Source organism: Choloepus didactylus, chromosome 21, assembly GCF_015220235.1.
Source record: "Choloepus didactylus isolate mChoDid1 chromosome 21, mChoDid1.pri, whole genome shotgun sequence".
NCBI lineage: Eukaryota > Metazoa > Chordata > Mammalia > Pilosa > Megalonychidae > Choloepus > Choloepus didactylus.
Window position 1 is genome coordinate 18,972,908 of NC_051327.1, and position 16,989 is coordinate 18,989,896.

General features: G+C 50.7%; 1 protein-coding gene across 1 annotated transcript in view; it reads right to left on the reverse strand.

Moving 5' to 3' along the window:
• Nucleotides 1–15,239, reverse strand: part of LOC119517656 (mucin-12-like) — a 37,372-nt gene extending 22,133 nt beyond the window's left edge. The window contains exon 1 of the mRNA XM_037814550.1: nucleotides 15,134–15,239. Within this exon, the coding sequence (XP_037670478.1) occupies nucleotides 15,134–15,177 (44 nt within the window). The 5' untranslated portion in view covers nucleotides 15,178–15,239. The remainder of the gene's footprint in view (nucleotides 1–15,133) is intronic.
• Between the last annotated feature and the right edge of the window lie 1,750 nt (nucleotides 15,240–16,989).

Below are 16,989 nucleotides of genomic sequence, written 5' to 3' on the forward strand. Positions count from 1 at the left end.
TGTAGAAAGTTGATCCTGGGGGAAGAGATGTGGTCTTTTCTCCCTCACCACCTGAAGTGGTAAAGGATTCACCAGAAACTGAAGAGGAGCCAGAAAATTCAGCAGCACTTGATGTAGGACCAGATATTCCATCCATTTTGGTAAAAGTCGTGTCGGAGCTCTCTGTAGATTCAGATGCATCGGGACTGCTGGTGGAGACAGTGGATCCCTCAGTGATGGTGTCGGTTGTTTGTTCTGACACATCAGAGGTGGAGGAGAGATGGTCGGGGCTTGAAGGGGACGCAGCACTTCCATCACCACTGGTATAGGAGGTGCCAGAGGCAGCAGTTGGTGTGGACAAATCAGAAATGTTTGCATAGAGAGTTGTCTCTTTTGTAAAAGTTGTGACTGTCTGTCCTGAGACAAGGGGAGTAGAAGTTAATTCACCAAGACCAGAAGGGGATGAAGGACTTGCATTGTTCGTAGCATGGGTGGTGTCGGGTGAAACTGTAGGATATGATGAATCCGAGATGGTGGTGGACAGAGTAGATTTCACAGTGATGGGTGTGGCTGATTCCCCATAACCACCAGAAGTGGGAAAGGATTGACCGGGACTTGATGTGGATGCAGCACTTTCTTCCCCTTTGGAGTTGGAGGTTGTAGCTGAGTCTGTGGGTTGTGAGGAATCAGACATGGTGCTGTGACCGGTGGACTTCTGGGTGAGTGAGGTGGCAGTCTGTCCTGAGACAGCTGGGCTGGTTGATGACTCTCCAGAGCTGGATGGGGATGTAGAACTCCCTGCACTTACGGTTTCAGAGACCTCAGAGGAAACTGTTGATTTAGAAAAATCCAAAATGGTGGTGGAGACCATGGAGTACCCTATGAGAGACGTGGATGTTTGCTCAGAGACCACAGTGGTGATGGATCCTTCACTGCCTGTGCGGTAAGAGTCACTGGCTAACGGTGTTGTGGAAACCTCAGAGTCACTTGGATAGAAGGTGGATCCTTGATAAAAAGTTGTGGTCTTTTCTCCTCCAACAGAAGTGGGAAAGGATCCACCAGAACTTGATGTGGGACCAGAAAATTCAGCCTCTTGGGTAGCAGTGGTTTCCAATGTAACAGTATATTTGGATAAATCAGGGCTGCTTGTGTAGACAGTGGAACCTTCAGTGGGGATTTTGGTTGTGTCTCCTGACACATCGGGGCTGGTATAGAGTGAGCCAGGGTTTGAAGAGGACACAGCACTTCCGTCACCACTGGTATAGGATGCGCCAGAGGAAATGGTTGATGGAGAAACATCAGAATGAGTGGTGTGGGCAGTTGGCTCCCCTGTGAGAGTCGTGGCTGTTTGCTCAGAGACCACAGTGGTGGTGGATCCTGAGGAGGTGGGACTTGTACTGTCTGTGCTGTAGGAAGAATCGGTGCTGAACATTGGTGTGGAAACCTCTGAGCTAGTAGTGTAGAAAGTTGATCCTGGGGGAAGAGATGTGGTCTTTTCTCCCTCACCACCTGAAGTGGTAAAAGATTCACCAGAAACTGATGAGGAGCCAGAAAATTCAGCAGCACTTGATGTAGGACCAGATATTCCATCCGTTTTGGTAACAGTCATGTCAGGGCTCTGTGTAGATTTAGATGCATCAGGGTTGCTGATGGAGGCAGTGGATCCCTCAGTGATGGTGTCGGTTGTTTGTTCTGACACATCAGAGGTGGAGGAGAGCTGGCCCAGGCTTGAAGGGGATGCAGTGCTTCCATCATCACTGGTATAGGAGGTGCCAGGGGAAATGGTTGATGGAGAAACATCAGAATGAGTGGTGTGGGCAGTTGGCTCCCCTGTGAGAGTCGTGGCTGTTTGCTGAGAGACCACAGTGTTCGTGGATCCTTCACTGCGGTTTGCTGGGGAGGTGGGACTTGCACTGCCTGTGCTGTAGGAAGAATCGATGCCGAACGTTGATGTGGGAACCTCGGAGGTGGTGGTGTAGAAAGTGAACCCTTGAGAATTAGAGGTGATCTTTTCTTCCTTACCACCAGAAGTAGTAAAAGAGTCACCGGGACTTGATGTGGCACCAGAAAATGGAGACTCTTGGGTAAAGGTTGTGCCTGAGGTAACTGTAGATTTGGATGAATCGGAGATGCCTGTGGAGACAGTGGATACCTCAGTGATGGAGTCGGTTGTTTCTCCTGACACATCAGAGGTGGAGGAGACCTGGCCCGGGCTTGAAGGGGATGCAGCACTTCCATCACCACTGGTATAGGAGGTGCCAGAGGCAGTGGTTGGTGTGGACAAATCAGAAACGTTTGCATAGAGAGTTGTCTCTTTTGTAAAAGTAGTGACTGTTTGTCCTGAGACAACGGGAGTGGAAGTTAATTCACCAAGACCAGAAGGGGATGAAGGACTTGCATTGTCCATAGTATAGGTGGTGTCAGGTGAAACTGTAGGATATGATGAATCTGAGACAGTGGTGGACAGAGTGGATTCCACAGTGATGGGTGTGGCTGATTCCTCATAACCCCCAGAAGTGGGAAAAGATTCACCGGGACTTGATGTGGATACAGGACTTTCTTCCCCTTTGGAGCTGGAGGTTGTAGCTGAGTCTGTGGGTTGTGAGGAATCAGACATGGTGCTGTGACCGGTGGACTTCTGGGTGAGTGAGGTGGCAGTCTGTCCTGAGACAGCTGGGCTGGTTGATGCTTCTGCGGAGCTGGATGGGGATGTAGAACTCGCCGTCCCTGTGGTTTCAGAGACCTCGGTGGAAACTGTTGATTTAGAAAAATCCAAAATGGTGGTGGAGACCGTGGAGTGCCCTATGAGAGATGTGGATGTTTGCTCAGAGACCACAGTGGTGGTGGATCCTTCACTGCCTGTGCGGTAAGAGTCAGTGGCTAACGGTGTTGTGGAAACCTCAGAGACACTTGGATAGAAGGTGGATCCTTGATATAAAGTTCTGGTCTTTTCTCCTCCAACAGAAGTGGGAAAGGATCCAGCAGGACTTGATGTGGGACCAGAAAATTCAGCCTCTTGGGTAGCAGTGGTTTCCAATGTAACAGTATATTTGGATAAATCAGGGCTGCTTGTGTAGACAGTGGAACCTTCAGTGGGGATTTTGGTTGTGTCTCCTGACACATCGGGGCTGGTATAGAGTAAGCCAGGACTTGAAGAGTACACAGCATTTCCATCACCACTGGTATAGGATGCGCCAGAGGAAATGGTTGATGGAGAAACATCAGAATGAGTGGTGTGGGCAGTTGGCTCCCCTGTGAGAGTCGTGGCTGTTCGCTCAGAGACCGCAGTGGTGGTGGATCCTGAGGAGGTGGGACTTGCACTGTCTGTGTTGTAGGAAGAATCGGTGCTGAACATTGGTGTGGAAACCTCTGAGCTAGTGGTGTAGGAAGTTGATCCTGGGGGAAGAGATGTGGTCTTTTCTCCCTCACCACCTGAAGTGGTAAAGGATTCACCAGAAACTGAAGAGGAGCCAGAAAATTCAGCAGCACTTGACGTAGGACCAGATATTCCATCCATTTTGGTAAAAGTCATGTCGGAGCTCTCTGTAGATTCAGATGTATCGGGACTGCTGGTGGAGACAGTGGATCCCTCAGTGATGGTGTCGGTTGTTTGTTCTGACACATCAGAGGTGGAGGAGAGATGGTCGGGGCTTGAAGGGGACGCAGCACTTCCATCACCACTGGTATAGGAGGTGCCAGAGGCAGCAGGTGGTGTGGACAAATCAGAAATGTTTGCATAGAGAGTTGTCTCCTTTGTAAAAGTTGTGACTGTCTGTCCTGAGACAAGGGGAGTAGAAGTTAATTCACCAAGACCAGAAGGGGATGAAGGACTTGCATTGTTCGTAGCATGGGTGGTTTCGGGTGAAACTGTAGGATATGATGAATCTGAGACAGTGGTGGACAGAGTGGATTCCACAGTGATGGGTGTGGCTGATTCCCCATAACCACCAGAAGTGGGAAAGGATTCACCGGGACTTGATGTGGATGCAGAACTTTCTTCCCCTTTGGAGTTGGAGGTTGTAGCTGAGTCTGTGGGTTGTGAGGAATCAGACATGGTGCTGTGACCGGTGGACTTCTGGGTGAGTGAGGTGGCAGTCTGTCCTGAGACAGTTGGGCTGGTTGATGCTTCTCCAGAGCTGGACAGGGATGTAGAACTCCCTGCACTTACGGTTTCAGAGACCTCAGAGGAAACTGTTGAATTAGGAAAATCCAGAATGGTGGTGGAGACCATGGAGTACCCTATGAGAGACGTGGATGTTTGCTCAGAGACCACAGTGGTGATGGATCCTTCACTGCCTGTGCGGTAAGAGTCAGTGGCTAACGGTGCTGTGGAAACCTCAGAGTCACTTGGATAGAAGGTGGATCCTTGATAAAAAGTTGTGGTCTTTTCTCCTCCAACAGAAGTGGGAAAGGATCCACCAGAACTTGATGTGGGACCAGAAAATTCAGCCTCTTGGGTAGCAGTGGTTTCCAATGTAACAGTATATTTGGATAAATCAGGGCTGCTTGTGTAGACAGTGGAACCTTCAGTGGGGGTTTTTGTTGTGTCTCCTGACACATGGGGGCTGGTATAGAGTGAGCCAGGACTTGAAGAGGACACAGCACTTCCATCACCACTGGTATAGGATGCTCCAGAGGAAATGGTTGATGCGGAAACATCAGAATGAGTTGTGTGGGCAGCTGGCTCCCCTGTGAGAGTCGTGGCTGTTTGCTCAGAGACCACAGTGGTGGTGGATCCTTCACCGGGGTTTGCTGGGGAGGTGGGACTTGCACTGTCTGTGTTGTAGGAAGAATCGGTGCTGAACATTGATGTGGAAACCTGTGAGCTAGTGATATAGAAAGTGGATCCTGGAGTAAGAGATGTGGTCTTTTCTCCTTCAACACCTGAAGTGGTAAAAGATTCACCAGAAACTGATGAGGAGCCAGAAAATTCAGCAGCACTTGATGTAGGACCAGATATTCCATCCGTTTTGGTAACAGTCATGTCAGGGCTCTGTGTAGATTTAGATGCATCAGGGTTGCTGGTGGAGGCAGTGGATCCCTCAGTGATGGTGTCGGTTGTTTGTTCTGACACATCAGAGGTGGAGGAGAGCTGGTCCGGGCTTGAAGGGGATGCAGTGCTTCCATCATCACTGGTATAGGAGGTGCCAGGGGAAATGGTTGATGGAGAAACATCAGAAAGAGTGGTGTGGGCAGTTGGCTCCCCTGTGAGAGTCGTGGCTGTTTGCTCAGAGACCACAGTGGTGGTGGATCCTTCACTGCGGTTTGCTGGGGAGGTGGGACTTGCACTGTCTGTGCTGTAGGAAGAATCGATGCCGAACGTTGACGTGGGAACCTCGGAGGTGGTGGTGTAGAAAGTGAACCCTTGAGAATTAGAGGTGATCTTTTCTTCCTTACCACCTGAAGTAGTAAAAGAGTCACCGGGACTTGATGTGGCACCAGAAAATGGAGACTCTTGGGTAAAGGTTGTGCCTGAGGTAACTGTAGATTTGGATGAATCGGGGATGCCTGTGGAGACAGTGGATCCCTCAGTGATGGAGTCGGTTGTTTCTCCTGACACATCAGAGGTGGAGGAGACCTGGCCCGGGCTTGAAGGGGATGCAGCACTTCCATCACCACTGGTATAGGAGGTGCCAGAGGCAGTGGTTGGTGTGGACAAATCAGAAACGTTTGCATAGAGAGTTGTCTCTTTTGTAAAAGTAGTGACTGTTTGTCCTGAGACAAGGGGAGTGGAAGTTAATTCACCAAGACCAGAAGGGGATGAAGGACTTGCATTGTCCATAGTATGGGTGGTGTCAGGTGAAACTGTAGTATATGATGAATCTGAGACAGTGGTGGACAGAGTGGACTCCACAGTGATGGGTGTGGCTGATTCCTCATAACCCCCAGAAGTCGGAAAAGATTCACCGGGACTTGATGTGGATACAGGACTTTCTTCCCCTTTGGAGCTGGAGGTTGTAGCTGAGTCTGTGGGTTGTGAGGAATCAGACATGGTGCTGTGACCGGTGGACTTCTGGGTGAGTGATGTGGCAGTCTGTCCTGAGACAGTTGGGCTGGTTGATGCTTCTGCGGAGCTGGATGGGGATGTAGAACTCGCCGTCCCTGTGGTTTCAGAGACCTCGGAGGAAACTGTTGATTTAGAAAAATCCAAAATGGTGGTGGAGACCATGGAGTACCCTATGAGAGAAGTGGATGTTTGCTCAGAGACCACAGTGGTGACGGATCCTTCACTGCCTGTGCGGTAAGAGTCACTGGCTAACGGTGTTGTGGAAACCTCAGAGTCACTTGGATAGAAGGTGGATCCTTGATAAAAAGTTGTGGTCTTTTCTCCTCCAACAGAAGTGGGAAAGGATCCACCAGGACTTGATGTGGGACCAGAAAATTCAGCCTCTTGGGTAGCAGTGGTTTCCAATGTAACAGTATATTTGGATAAATCAGGGCTGCTTGTGTAGACAGTAGAACCTTCAGTGGGGGTTTTTGTTGTGTCTCCTGACACATCGGGTCTGGTATAGAGTGAGCCAGGGCTTGAAGAGGACAGAGCACTTCCATCACCACTGGTATAGGATGCGCCAGAGGAAATGGTTGATGGAGAAACATCAGAATGAGTGGTGTGGGCAGTTGGCTCCCCTGTAAGAGTCGTGGCTGTTTGCTCAGAGACCACAGTGGTGGTGGATCCTGAGGAGGTGGGACTTGCACTGTCTGTGTTGTAGGAAGAATCGGTGCTGAACATTGGTGTGGAAACCTCTGAGCTAGTGGTGTAGAAAGTTGATCCTGGGGGAAGAGATGTGGTCTTTTCTCCCTCACCACCTGAAGTGGTAAAGGATTCACCAGAAACTGATGAGTAGCCAGAAAATTCAGCAGCACTTGATGTAGGACCAGATATTCCATCCATTTTGGTAAAAGTCGTGTCGGAGCTCTCTGTAGATTCAGATGCATCGGGACTGCTGATGGAGACAGTGGATCCCTCAGTGATGGTGTCGGTTGTTTGTTCTGACACATCAGAGGTGGAGGAGAGATGGTCGGGGCTTGTAGGGGACACAGCACTTCCATCACCACTGGTATAGGAGGTGCCAGAGGCAGCAGTTGGTGTGGACAAATCAGAAATGTTTGCATAGAGAGTTATCTCTTTTGTAAAAGTTGTGACTGTCTGTCCTGAGACAAGGGGAGTAGAAGTTAATTCACCAAGACCAGAGGGGGATGAAGGACTTGCATTGTTCGTAGCATGGGTGGTGTCGGGTGAAACTGTAGGATATGATGAATCCGAGATGGTGGTGGACAGAGTAGATTCCACAGTGATGGGTGTGGCTGATTCCCCATAACCACCAGAAGTGGGAAAGGATTCACCGGGACTTGATGTGGCTGCAGAACTTTCTTCCCCTTTGGAGTTGGAGGTTGTAGCTGAGTCTGTGGGTTGTGAGGAATCAGACATGGTGCTGTGACCGATGGACTTCTGGGTGCGTGAGGTGGCAGTCTGTCCTGAGACAGCTGGGCTGGTTGATGCTTCTGCAGAGCTGGATGAGGATGTAGCATTCCCTGCACTTATGGTTTCAGAGACCTCAGAGGAAATTGTTGATTTAGAAAAATCCAAAGTGGTAGTGGAGACCATGGAGTACCCTATGAGAGACGTGGATGTTTGCTCAGAGACCACAGTGGTGGTGGATCCTTTGCTGGAGTTTGCTGGAGAGTTGGGACTTGTACTGCCTGTGTGGTTGGAAGAATCAGTGCTGAATGTTAGTGTGGAAACCTCGGAGCTAGTGGAATAGTAAGTGGATCCTGGAGGAGCAGTGGCCTGTTGGCTTTTACCCCAGGATGTGGTGTAGGCTTCACTGGGACTGGATGTGGAATCAGACCATCCATCCTCTGCAGTACCAGTGGTGTCTGAGGTAACTATAGGTTTGGATCTGTCAAGACTGGCTGTGGAGACAATGGCTTCCTCTGTCAGGGTTGGGGTTTTCTCTCCTGAGAATGTGTTAATATAATACAGGCTACTGCTTGATCGGGAAACATGACTTTTTCTCTCTTAGGGGTATTGGTGCTATCTGGTGAACCTGTAGATTTGGACACCATGGTGTGTAGAAATTCGTCTCTTCTCCAGGAGATATAATATTTATTTTGTCTAGAGGGCAAGGCTTTGCTAGATTTCACTTTCCAGCGAGTGATTGTATGACTTGAATTGTCAGTGTCATGGCTACGGTTTTGACAAACCTGAGTTGGCTCTGTGGTGCCCCATCTGTATACATGGTGCCCAACATTGCCTGCTGACCCCTCCCTAGGCCCCCACCGATGTACAAATGCACCCTCACAGGTTCCTTTTGCCCCTGGAGTGCTGTGATTCTCAGACCACACTCTCATCTTACACCAATTGGTTTATCCTTTAACTGTTTCCCACAAACCCCTGGGGAGGGGAGAGCTACAGCGTTCACTCATGACCATGGAGAATTCCTTCCATGGCCTCTCTCTCCAGGTAACTTTACACGAGGGCCAGCCATCCTACATGATATACTCGCACCTCCACTGTCATCCTGTCTTCCTCACCACCTGCCCAGGTGAGCTCCTCCTCCACTCTGGGCCCTCAGCCCACTCAGGGGGCCATGGTAGTCTGATGGTGAGAAGGCTTGGGTCCCTAGGACTGGACTGCCTCTTCCGTCTTTGACCCTCTCTGCCATTTTGAACAGTTGACCACAGGTGTGTGGGATTCCATTTTCCTAACTCTAAGATGGGACTATAATCCCTGGCCCCTCTTCACTTTGCCTATGAGATGAACAGGATCTTGTATGGAAAGAATCATTGTGGTGACAGTGCCGTCAACCTGGAAATTAGCAGGGATTCTACAGCATGGTGTCTAGGGGACTTTCTTGAGAGGGCAGGGCATGGGGCCTCTTGTCCAAAGTGCCCTTGACCCTCCCTGTCAGTTCCTCTTCCTTTCCCCCAAGATACCGTGGAGCTGCAGCTCCTCTCACCTCCCAGCAAGGGCGACTTCTGCCCCTGGCAGAGGGGACCCTCGAGGCCCTCAGGGCAGATACACCCTCTACCATCCCAGACACTCCCATTTTCACAGGGTCCTGAAAAGAGACAGAACGGTCACAGCGAGAGGCCAGACCAGGACTGGAGACCAGGACAGGGGGTGGACAAAATGTCAAGATAAGCTGTTGCAATCAACAGTTCCGGATCTCTGCGTTTGCAGACCATCCTTGGAACATTAGGGGGCAAATCGTTGATGGAGGCAGCTCAGGTCAGAGGTGCAATGATGCCTAAGATTTTCGGAATTCTACATTTATGAAAAATATCTTAAAAGATTTAAAAGATGGTTGTGGGTTTTTTGTATGTTTTGTTTTGTTTTTGTCTTTGTATCTGTTGTTATGTTTGCTTTTGCCCCATCCTCTCGCCTACAAAGTAGGTTTTGTCGAATTCAGCATGGGGAAGTGGAGGGGCTGAGCTTGGAAGACTGAGAAGGGTAGAAGTTGGGGTGTCACTAGAGCAGCAGCCACCGGGACATCAGAGAGAGAGTGTGAGGGTTCCGGTCTACCCTAACATAGGGCAGTAGACTCGGGGTAAAGCCAGGCCTGGCTGTCGGACCTCAGTCACACCTCTACATTCCTCCTGCCCCTCTTTCCCATCAGCAAAGGGCCCCTCTGGCTCCTGGCACCTCAGGGTGCCCCATCCATTCCCCATGGGGAGCCCCTTCCCTCCCTCACACACCCACAGGAGAACCACTTCTCAGCTCTGCAGACTACTTGAGCATTCTTTCACTGGTCAAGCAATCCCTGCACACTTGTTTCCACTGCCGGGGCCATGCCAGGCCCTGGGGAGAGAAGACAAATCAGCCCCACTGCTCTCCGGGGGTCATGGACCCCCAAGGTGATGACGGAGCCTTCAAGACCCATGGGAAGGTGATGGGAGTCTGAGGGCTGTCAAGAAAGCTTCAAGGCGGAGGTCATACTTGAGTCATCTTTTTTCCTTCTTCCTCTTTAAAAAAGGAGTTTCTTTGGTTTACTCATAACAAATTTGATGGGAAATTTTACATTATAAAAGAAGAATATGTTTGTTGTGTCAAATCTAGCAATAAAAAGGCCAGTAAAGGCAGTTTACAACCTCCCTCACTGAATCACACTTGGGGCGGGGAGAGGTGGCATTTAGTGGGTATTTCTCAAATTCCCGCACTGGCACCGCTGGAGGACACAGCCCGACTGTGACTCAGTGGCTGTTGATGTGACGGCCCGTGTGGGACCCCCGGCCTCCAGGCTGTAAGCTCCAGAAAAGGAGAGACCACTTACACCCCGTTCAGGTGCCCAATGAGCCTTTCCCAAGAAAATGAGTGAGCGAGGACTGAGAAGTTCACCAGACGCTTTCTCTTGGTTATCTCATTTAATCATCCCACCAGCCCTGTGAGGTAGACACTAATACTTCCAGTTTACACAGGAATTGAGGTTCTGAGTTTGCCCAACTGGGATGAGAGAAACCAAGCAGTGTCTAAAGCTGGCTTTTACTTTTAACAGAAGGAGAAGGTTTGTGGAGTAGAGAAGAGGAGGGGCATGAGGGCATTGCGGGTCTGGGAGGAGGGGAGGCAGAGCAGAGCTGGGGAGGTGGGTGCCAACCCAGCCTGGGAGAGGGGTCAGACTGTGCTGAGGAGCCGGGCCACAGGGCAGGAGACAATGGCCCACCAGTGCACCCAGTGGAAACAGACACATGTTGGCAACTCCAGAGACAGCTTCTCTCTTTCATCTTTATTCCTGAATTCGCACCAATTTACTCCATTTCATTGCCATTCAGCCTGCCCTTGCCCACTCACCTCTCTAGTAAAACTGCACCATCTGGTCACGTCAAGTGACGGAACCCCCATCCCTTCACTGTTCTGCCCCTCCCCCTCTTCCTCCTTCTTGGATCTCCCAAGACTCCACCGCCTCCTCCTCACCCTTCTGCCTCCTCCTCGGCTCTCTCCTGCTCACTGTCTAGATGGGAGACCCAAGATAAAGGCTTTGGGCAGCCACCTTTCTCCATGCCCAAATCCCTCGCTCCTCTGGGGGATGAGGAAACAGTGCCCTGGGGGAAAAGACGCAGAGCCTTCCCACCCCGGGATGCTGGTGGCTAAACGTCCCCAAGAGATGTGACAGGGCAGAAAAGACTGTCCTCCCCAAGGCCAAGCTCCAGGGCCAGGGATGCTCCCCAAGAAGCTGGGTCAAGATAGGCCCCAAAGAAACTCAAGTGGCCACAGGGCCTTGGAAAAAAGAAAAGCAAGCAAACTTCACCAGGAAGCAAAGAAATTGACAACAAAGCAGGATACCATCTATTTTTACCTATCAGTTTGTCCCCCAATGTGACGTTAGATGATAATAACAGCTGTGGTTGGCGGGGATGAGAAGGGGGCATTTACAGGTTGCTGAGAGACAGTAACTTGGTTTCATATTTCTAAAGGATAATTTGAAATTTTGTGTCAAGGACCCTAGAAATAGTCACACTGTTTTAATTATTCCATTTCTAGTTATTTTATCCTAAAAAAGCAATCCAATGCAGAAAAAAAGTTTTTGTAGAAGAATGTATATTACATCATTATTTATTACAGCAAAAAATTGGGGAGAGCATGTCTAAGATTAGGGGACTGGTTAGACAGCTGTGGTATGCTATAGAATGGAATATTAATCATCCAATTAAAATATAAATTGCTTATGGAATAAATCTAAATACATATATGGAAATAGACCAAAATATTAATAATGCTTATCTGGGTGGTAAAGTTAAGGCAGATTTTCTCCCTTTTGTTTGTTTATATTTTCTAAATGTTTTACCACAAATACACATTCGTGTTATAATTTTAAAACATGATAAATGTATGTACTTTTCTAAAAGGCAGCACTACACACCCACAAAGATGACTACTATTTAAAAAATGGAAATAACAAGTGTTAGAGCAGTTGCAGAGAAATTGAGCTCAGTGTCTTCTCGGCGGGAATGTAAAATGGTGCAACTGCAGTGGAAAGCAATATGGTGATTCTTCAAAATGTTAAACATAGACCCAGAAATTCCACTCCTGTCTATATATCTAAAGGAATCAAAAACAGGTTCAGGCAGATATGTGTTCACCAGTGTTCATAGCAATGTTATTCATGATCGTCAAACTGTAGAAACAACCCAAGTGTCCATCGACAAATGAATGGCTAAAGAAAATGTGTTATAGACACACAATGGAATATTATTTGGCCGTAAGAAGGAATGGAGTTCTAAAATATGCTGCAACATGCAAGAACCTTGAAAACATTATGCTGGGTGAAATAAGCAAGGCAGATAAGGACATATACTGTATGATGTCACTTATGTGAGATAATTAGAATTAGCAAATTTGCAGTGACAGAGGGTAGACTAGAGGCTACCAGGGGATGGAGGAGGGAGGACCAGGAGTTTTTGCTTGGTGGGTATAGAGTGTTTGTAAATAAAAAGTAATAAAATAAGAAATCTATAAGTAAATAAAAATACATTTTTAAAGGTTAGGGATGTCCATCACCACCCCTTGGAGAACCCAGGAAAAAAATTACTCATTATCAATTATCTCCAAGCTGAGATTCCCCAAACCTTAACGAACATTATATATTTGCTTGTGTTACAGCCACACTGGCCATCAAAGACCAACCCTCCCATTAAAACTGCCTGAGTAAAGTTCAGTTCTTTCTTGCCCTATTTATAGTTTTTATGGATTCTTTGCAACACTTGAATTTTCTTCAAAAGATTATCATTTAACTAAGACAGCTGGCTTGCCAGGCAAGTCTTTCCCATAGTGGTGTTGTAGGGGAAACGTACCATAAGGCCCCTGGGTGACAAGAAGTCTGAAGACTGCCACCGAGCAAAGTGACTGTCCCTGCTACCCCATCCCAAGCACATGTCTGCTTGCAGGGAAACTAGTTAGCAGGTCAGCAGGGGCAGCCTCGATGGGGCAGGGATGGTGTTGCCAAGCCCAGTGGGGACTGGCGCCTCCAATACCATCCCAAGAGCTGCTGTGTGACCTTGTCTGATCCCTTTAACCTCTCTGAACTTCTGTTTCCCCCTGGATCATGGGAGGCATGACACCTGCTCTGACCACCCTGCTCACCCCGGAGTGTTCTGCTCGAGAAGTATCACGGAGAGCTCTGGGGGGTCACTCCTCCCTGGCAGAGTTGGCGGCAGAGGGGACAGGCCCTGGAGACAGAGCCTGGGCCACCTTGACACCTTCCCCTCCCTGCCACCCACCGGAATGGGGAGTGGACGGGCTTTCCTGACTTTTGAGCTCCAGCAGGCAGAGCCAGCCTTCTCCTTTTCCACTGCCTTCCTGAAGCGGGAACCACCTGGCTGCAGCCAAAGCTGGTGGAGCGGGGGGCAATCATGTCCCCCCAAAAAGATACATCCAAACCCTAACCCACGGAACCTGAGCCCATGACCTTATTTGCAAATAGGGTCTTTGCAGATGTGATCAAGCTAAGCTCTCGAGATCGTCCTGGATTTTGGTGGCCCCTCAGGCTGGTGTCCTTAGAAGAGAAAGAAGAGGGGGGCTCGGGTGCACCCCAGGAAGACAACATAGGAAGATGGAGGCAGAGATGTGAAGGATGTGGCCAAAAGCCAAGGAGCACCAGGAGTCACCAGAAAGCTGGAAGGGGCAAGGAAGGATGGAGCACAGCTCTACCAACATCTTGATTTAGGACTTCTGGGCTCAGAACTGGGAGACAATAGATTTTCTTTGTTTTAAGCTGCCCAGTTTGTGGCAGCTCTAGGAAACTAACTCACGTGGGCATTCCCCAGCTACAGCAAGTGGTAAAGAACATGGGTTCTGGAACACTTGAGTTCAAATCCTGGCTCCTCCACCTCATGCTTTGATCAAATGGATTTAACATCCCCGTGCCTCAGTTTCCCCATGTGTAAAACAGAAGTCAGTCATAGCACCTTCCTCCTACATTGTTATGAAAATTAAATGAAAGAACGAATAGATATTATTTAGAACAGTGCCTAGCACATAGCAAATCCTCAAAGAACATTCATTTTTTTTTTTTGCCCGTGTCAATACCCAGACCACAGAGTTGGCGTGATTTCCCCAATTTGCTGAACTCCAGGGAATCTTTTCATAAATACTCCAGTTGTCTTCATAGCTATGTGTGGCTCTGCAGTTCTGAATTTGTCTTTGAATATCTGTTACTATTTTCTCCCTGTACTGCTCCTGAACAGCCAACAAGCTCAGGTGCCCCCTCTCCTTGCAGCCCCCTGAAACCTCCACACTCCTCCAGCCCTTTGGCCCCTCTTGCAGCCTGGGCACCGGCCTCGGGTCATGGGCCTTTCTGCACAGTTCCCATCTCGTTGATCTGACTATAAACGGGTTGATTCGGTTGATTCATCCTGCTTGGTCCAGAGCTCCCAGCACCTGCCTGTCCAGAGCCAGCCCTGGTGTTTGTTGAATTAGTAAGTTTATTACTCTCTGTATAAAGCATTACTTCCTTTTCATTGTTCCAAACGTACATCACACAAGTTTCAAAGGTTGCCCCTTTGTCTATTGTGAATGAGTCTGTGCTCACCTTAATCACAGTCTTTGTGATTTTATAGATGTGGAGACTTGGTCTTCCCAGGCTAAAGAACTCTGACCCCTTCTGCCAGCCCCCCCGGGGAGCTCTGTGCCCCTCCCCGTCCCAGACCACACTGTGGACACCTTGCACAAAACAGGATACAGGGTCCTACCCTCATTTCAGTGCCCCCAGCATTTTCCGGATTTTGTGATGTCCACAGCCTATGGGGAACGTAGGATTCCTCACCATGGCCCTACTTCTACCCTCTCCCCCGAGCCCTAGGCCTGCAGAACAGGCCTCCCCAGAAACTGCAGGGTCACCCCAAACTCCACGCCACCAAACAGAGGCTCCTGTCCTCCCAGTGGGGCAGGCTCTGGGACCATCCTCCTCCTTTGCCCCCAAGCCCCATCACCAAGAGGACTTCCCCTCCATTTCCAGGCCACTGTCCTGTCTGGACCCTCAGGCCAGAAGGGAGCTCGGGCCCCTCGGCAGGCCTCTGACACCTGTCTGCTCTTGGCAGGGACATCCTCGCCCTGCCTGGCCCTTGGAGGTCCTCTGGGGCCTAGAGCCAGAGCTGGGCTCACCACCCCTGTCACCCACAGGTGCGCTTTCCCATGGGACTCACGCCCACCGGCACACACCTCTTCGCCATCCGGCACACCGATGCCAAAGCAACCCTGAGCATCTGTGCTGGTGTCTTCCCTCCCTTCCCGGGTTGGAACTCCTTCTGCCAACTATCTGCTTGTCCAAAGCCTCATCAGTCCTTGCGGTGAGCTGGAGTACCCAGAACTGGTACCCTAAACTGGAGGGCCATCTTAGGAAGGAGAAAAAACCACAGATGCCACCGGTGGTCTCGGACCTGATACCCAGAGAATCCCTGCCCACAGGCGCGGCTGGAGGAGGAGTCCTGGCCGGGGTCGGGGCTACAAAAGGCAAACTCAATGTCAAACAAGTGATGCCGTGTTAACGATTTACTGTGTGGCCCCAGGTAAGTCAGTCGACCTCTCTGAACCTCAACTTCCTCATCTGTCCTGACTTCCTTACAGTCTTTCTTGTGAGGCTCAAAAGAGCCACCTGCTGAAAAATGGCATCTGCAAGGCGGGAGGGTACAATACAACCTTCCGGAGTCCGCCCAAAGGGACTACTTGCCTGGCCTTGTCCCCCTCCTGATAGTGCTCTGCACTTATAGATGTTTCTGACTCTTTTGCACACTGAGTCACTTGTGTCGGGTTATCTTTTCCACGCAGAGTGCCTTGGGGACACCATGGCGGTGCTGCACCCTTCATCATCAGAAGCAGCAAAAATGCCACCAGCCCCCTCCCCAGATGACCCAGCCAGAGAGACACCCTGGAGGGTGGGGCCAGGCCCAGGGAGCAGGGATGGGGTGGGCCCCTCCTCAGATGCACCCTCCGCCCGTGGCTTTCTACTCTCTGGGTATTATTTTGAAACTAATATATGTTATTAATGTGCCCTTGTAATGCTCCTGAATCCCCCAATTCATCACCCCTAGCCCTTACTCCTCTCCCTCCCGTGTCCTCCCAGCCCTGCCCCTCCTCCAGCATGTCTGGGGTGGGGGAAGGAGATATGTCAGGATGTGGCAGACTGAGGTGGCCTCTAAGAGCCCAAGTTCCTGACTGGGATGGCTGGACTCCCTGCGTGGGTGACCCCATGGCCACTCTACAGAGCTCTAGACACCCCCGCCAGCTCCTCGTCCTCTTGCCCCCGACCCTGCTCAACCCCGGGCCCTTCAACTTGCGGTGGGGCCTGGGGCCCACACCCCCACCTCCCCTCACCCTGCCTGCTCCTTCCCCGTGGTTCTTCCGGGCCCCAGGAAAATCCACCAGGAAAAGACTCGTCACCCGGGCGGGTGGTTGGTCACTTCCCATAATCAGACTCCACAAAGGACCCCCAAGTCCGTGTCTTCCCCCTCAGCCCTTCAGCCTTGGCTAACGAGAGGGACACTAGCAGGCGAGCCCGAGCCTCTCCCCAAAACAAGGGGGGAAGCTGCCAGACATCCCCAAGGACCCCTTGCCCCTCAGGCCAGGGCCGGCCACCAGCTCAGCGCCTCTGTGAGATCTGAAGCCCGAAGATGAGGATGAGGCAGAGGAAGGAGGCCGCGACAGAAAGGCCCCTCTCGCTCCAGGGAGGGTCCGGCCAGGAGGCGAGCGGGATTTCAGTCCCCCCGGCCCCTTTACGTGCAGGCCATAAACCACACAACCACAGGCCGCACCCCCTCCCTGCGCACCCGCGGGCCTCAGGGGTCCCCAGCCCGGCCCTCCAGGCCACCTGCGGCCCTGCCCACCTCCCATCATGGGGACCCAGGGAGGGTGGCAGCCGGGTCTCACTCACCCTGAGTCACTGTGGTCGTGGGGGACGCCCAGAGCGGGAGGAGCAGCAGCAGAACCCGGGTCGCCAGCATCTCCCGGCGAGCGGGCCCCCGGGGGGCTGTGTCTTTCCTTGCCAGGGTGACCAAGAAGTAAGGACGTCCCAGGGAGGT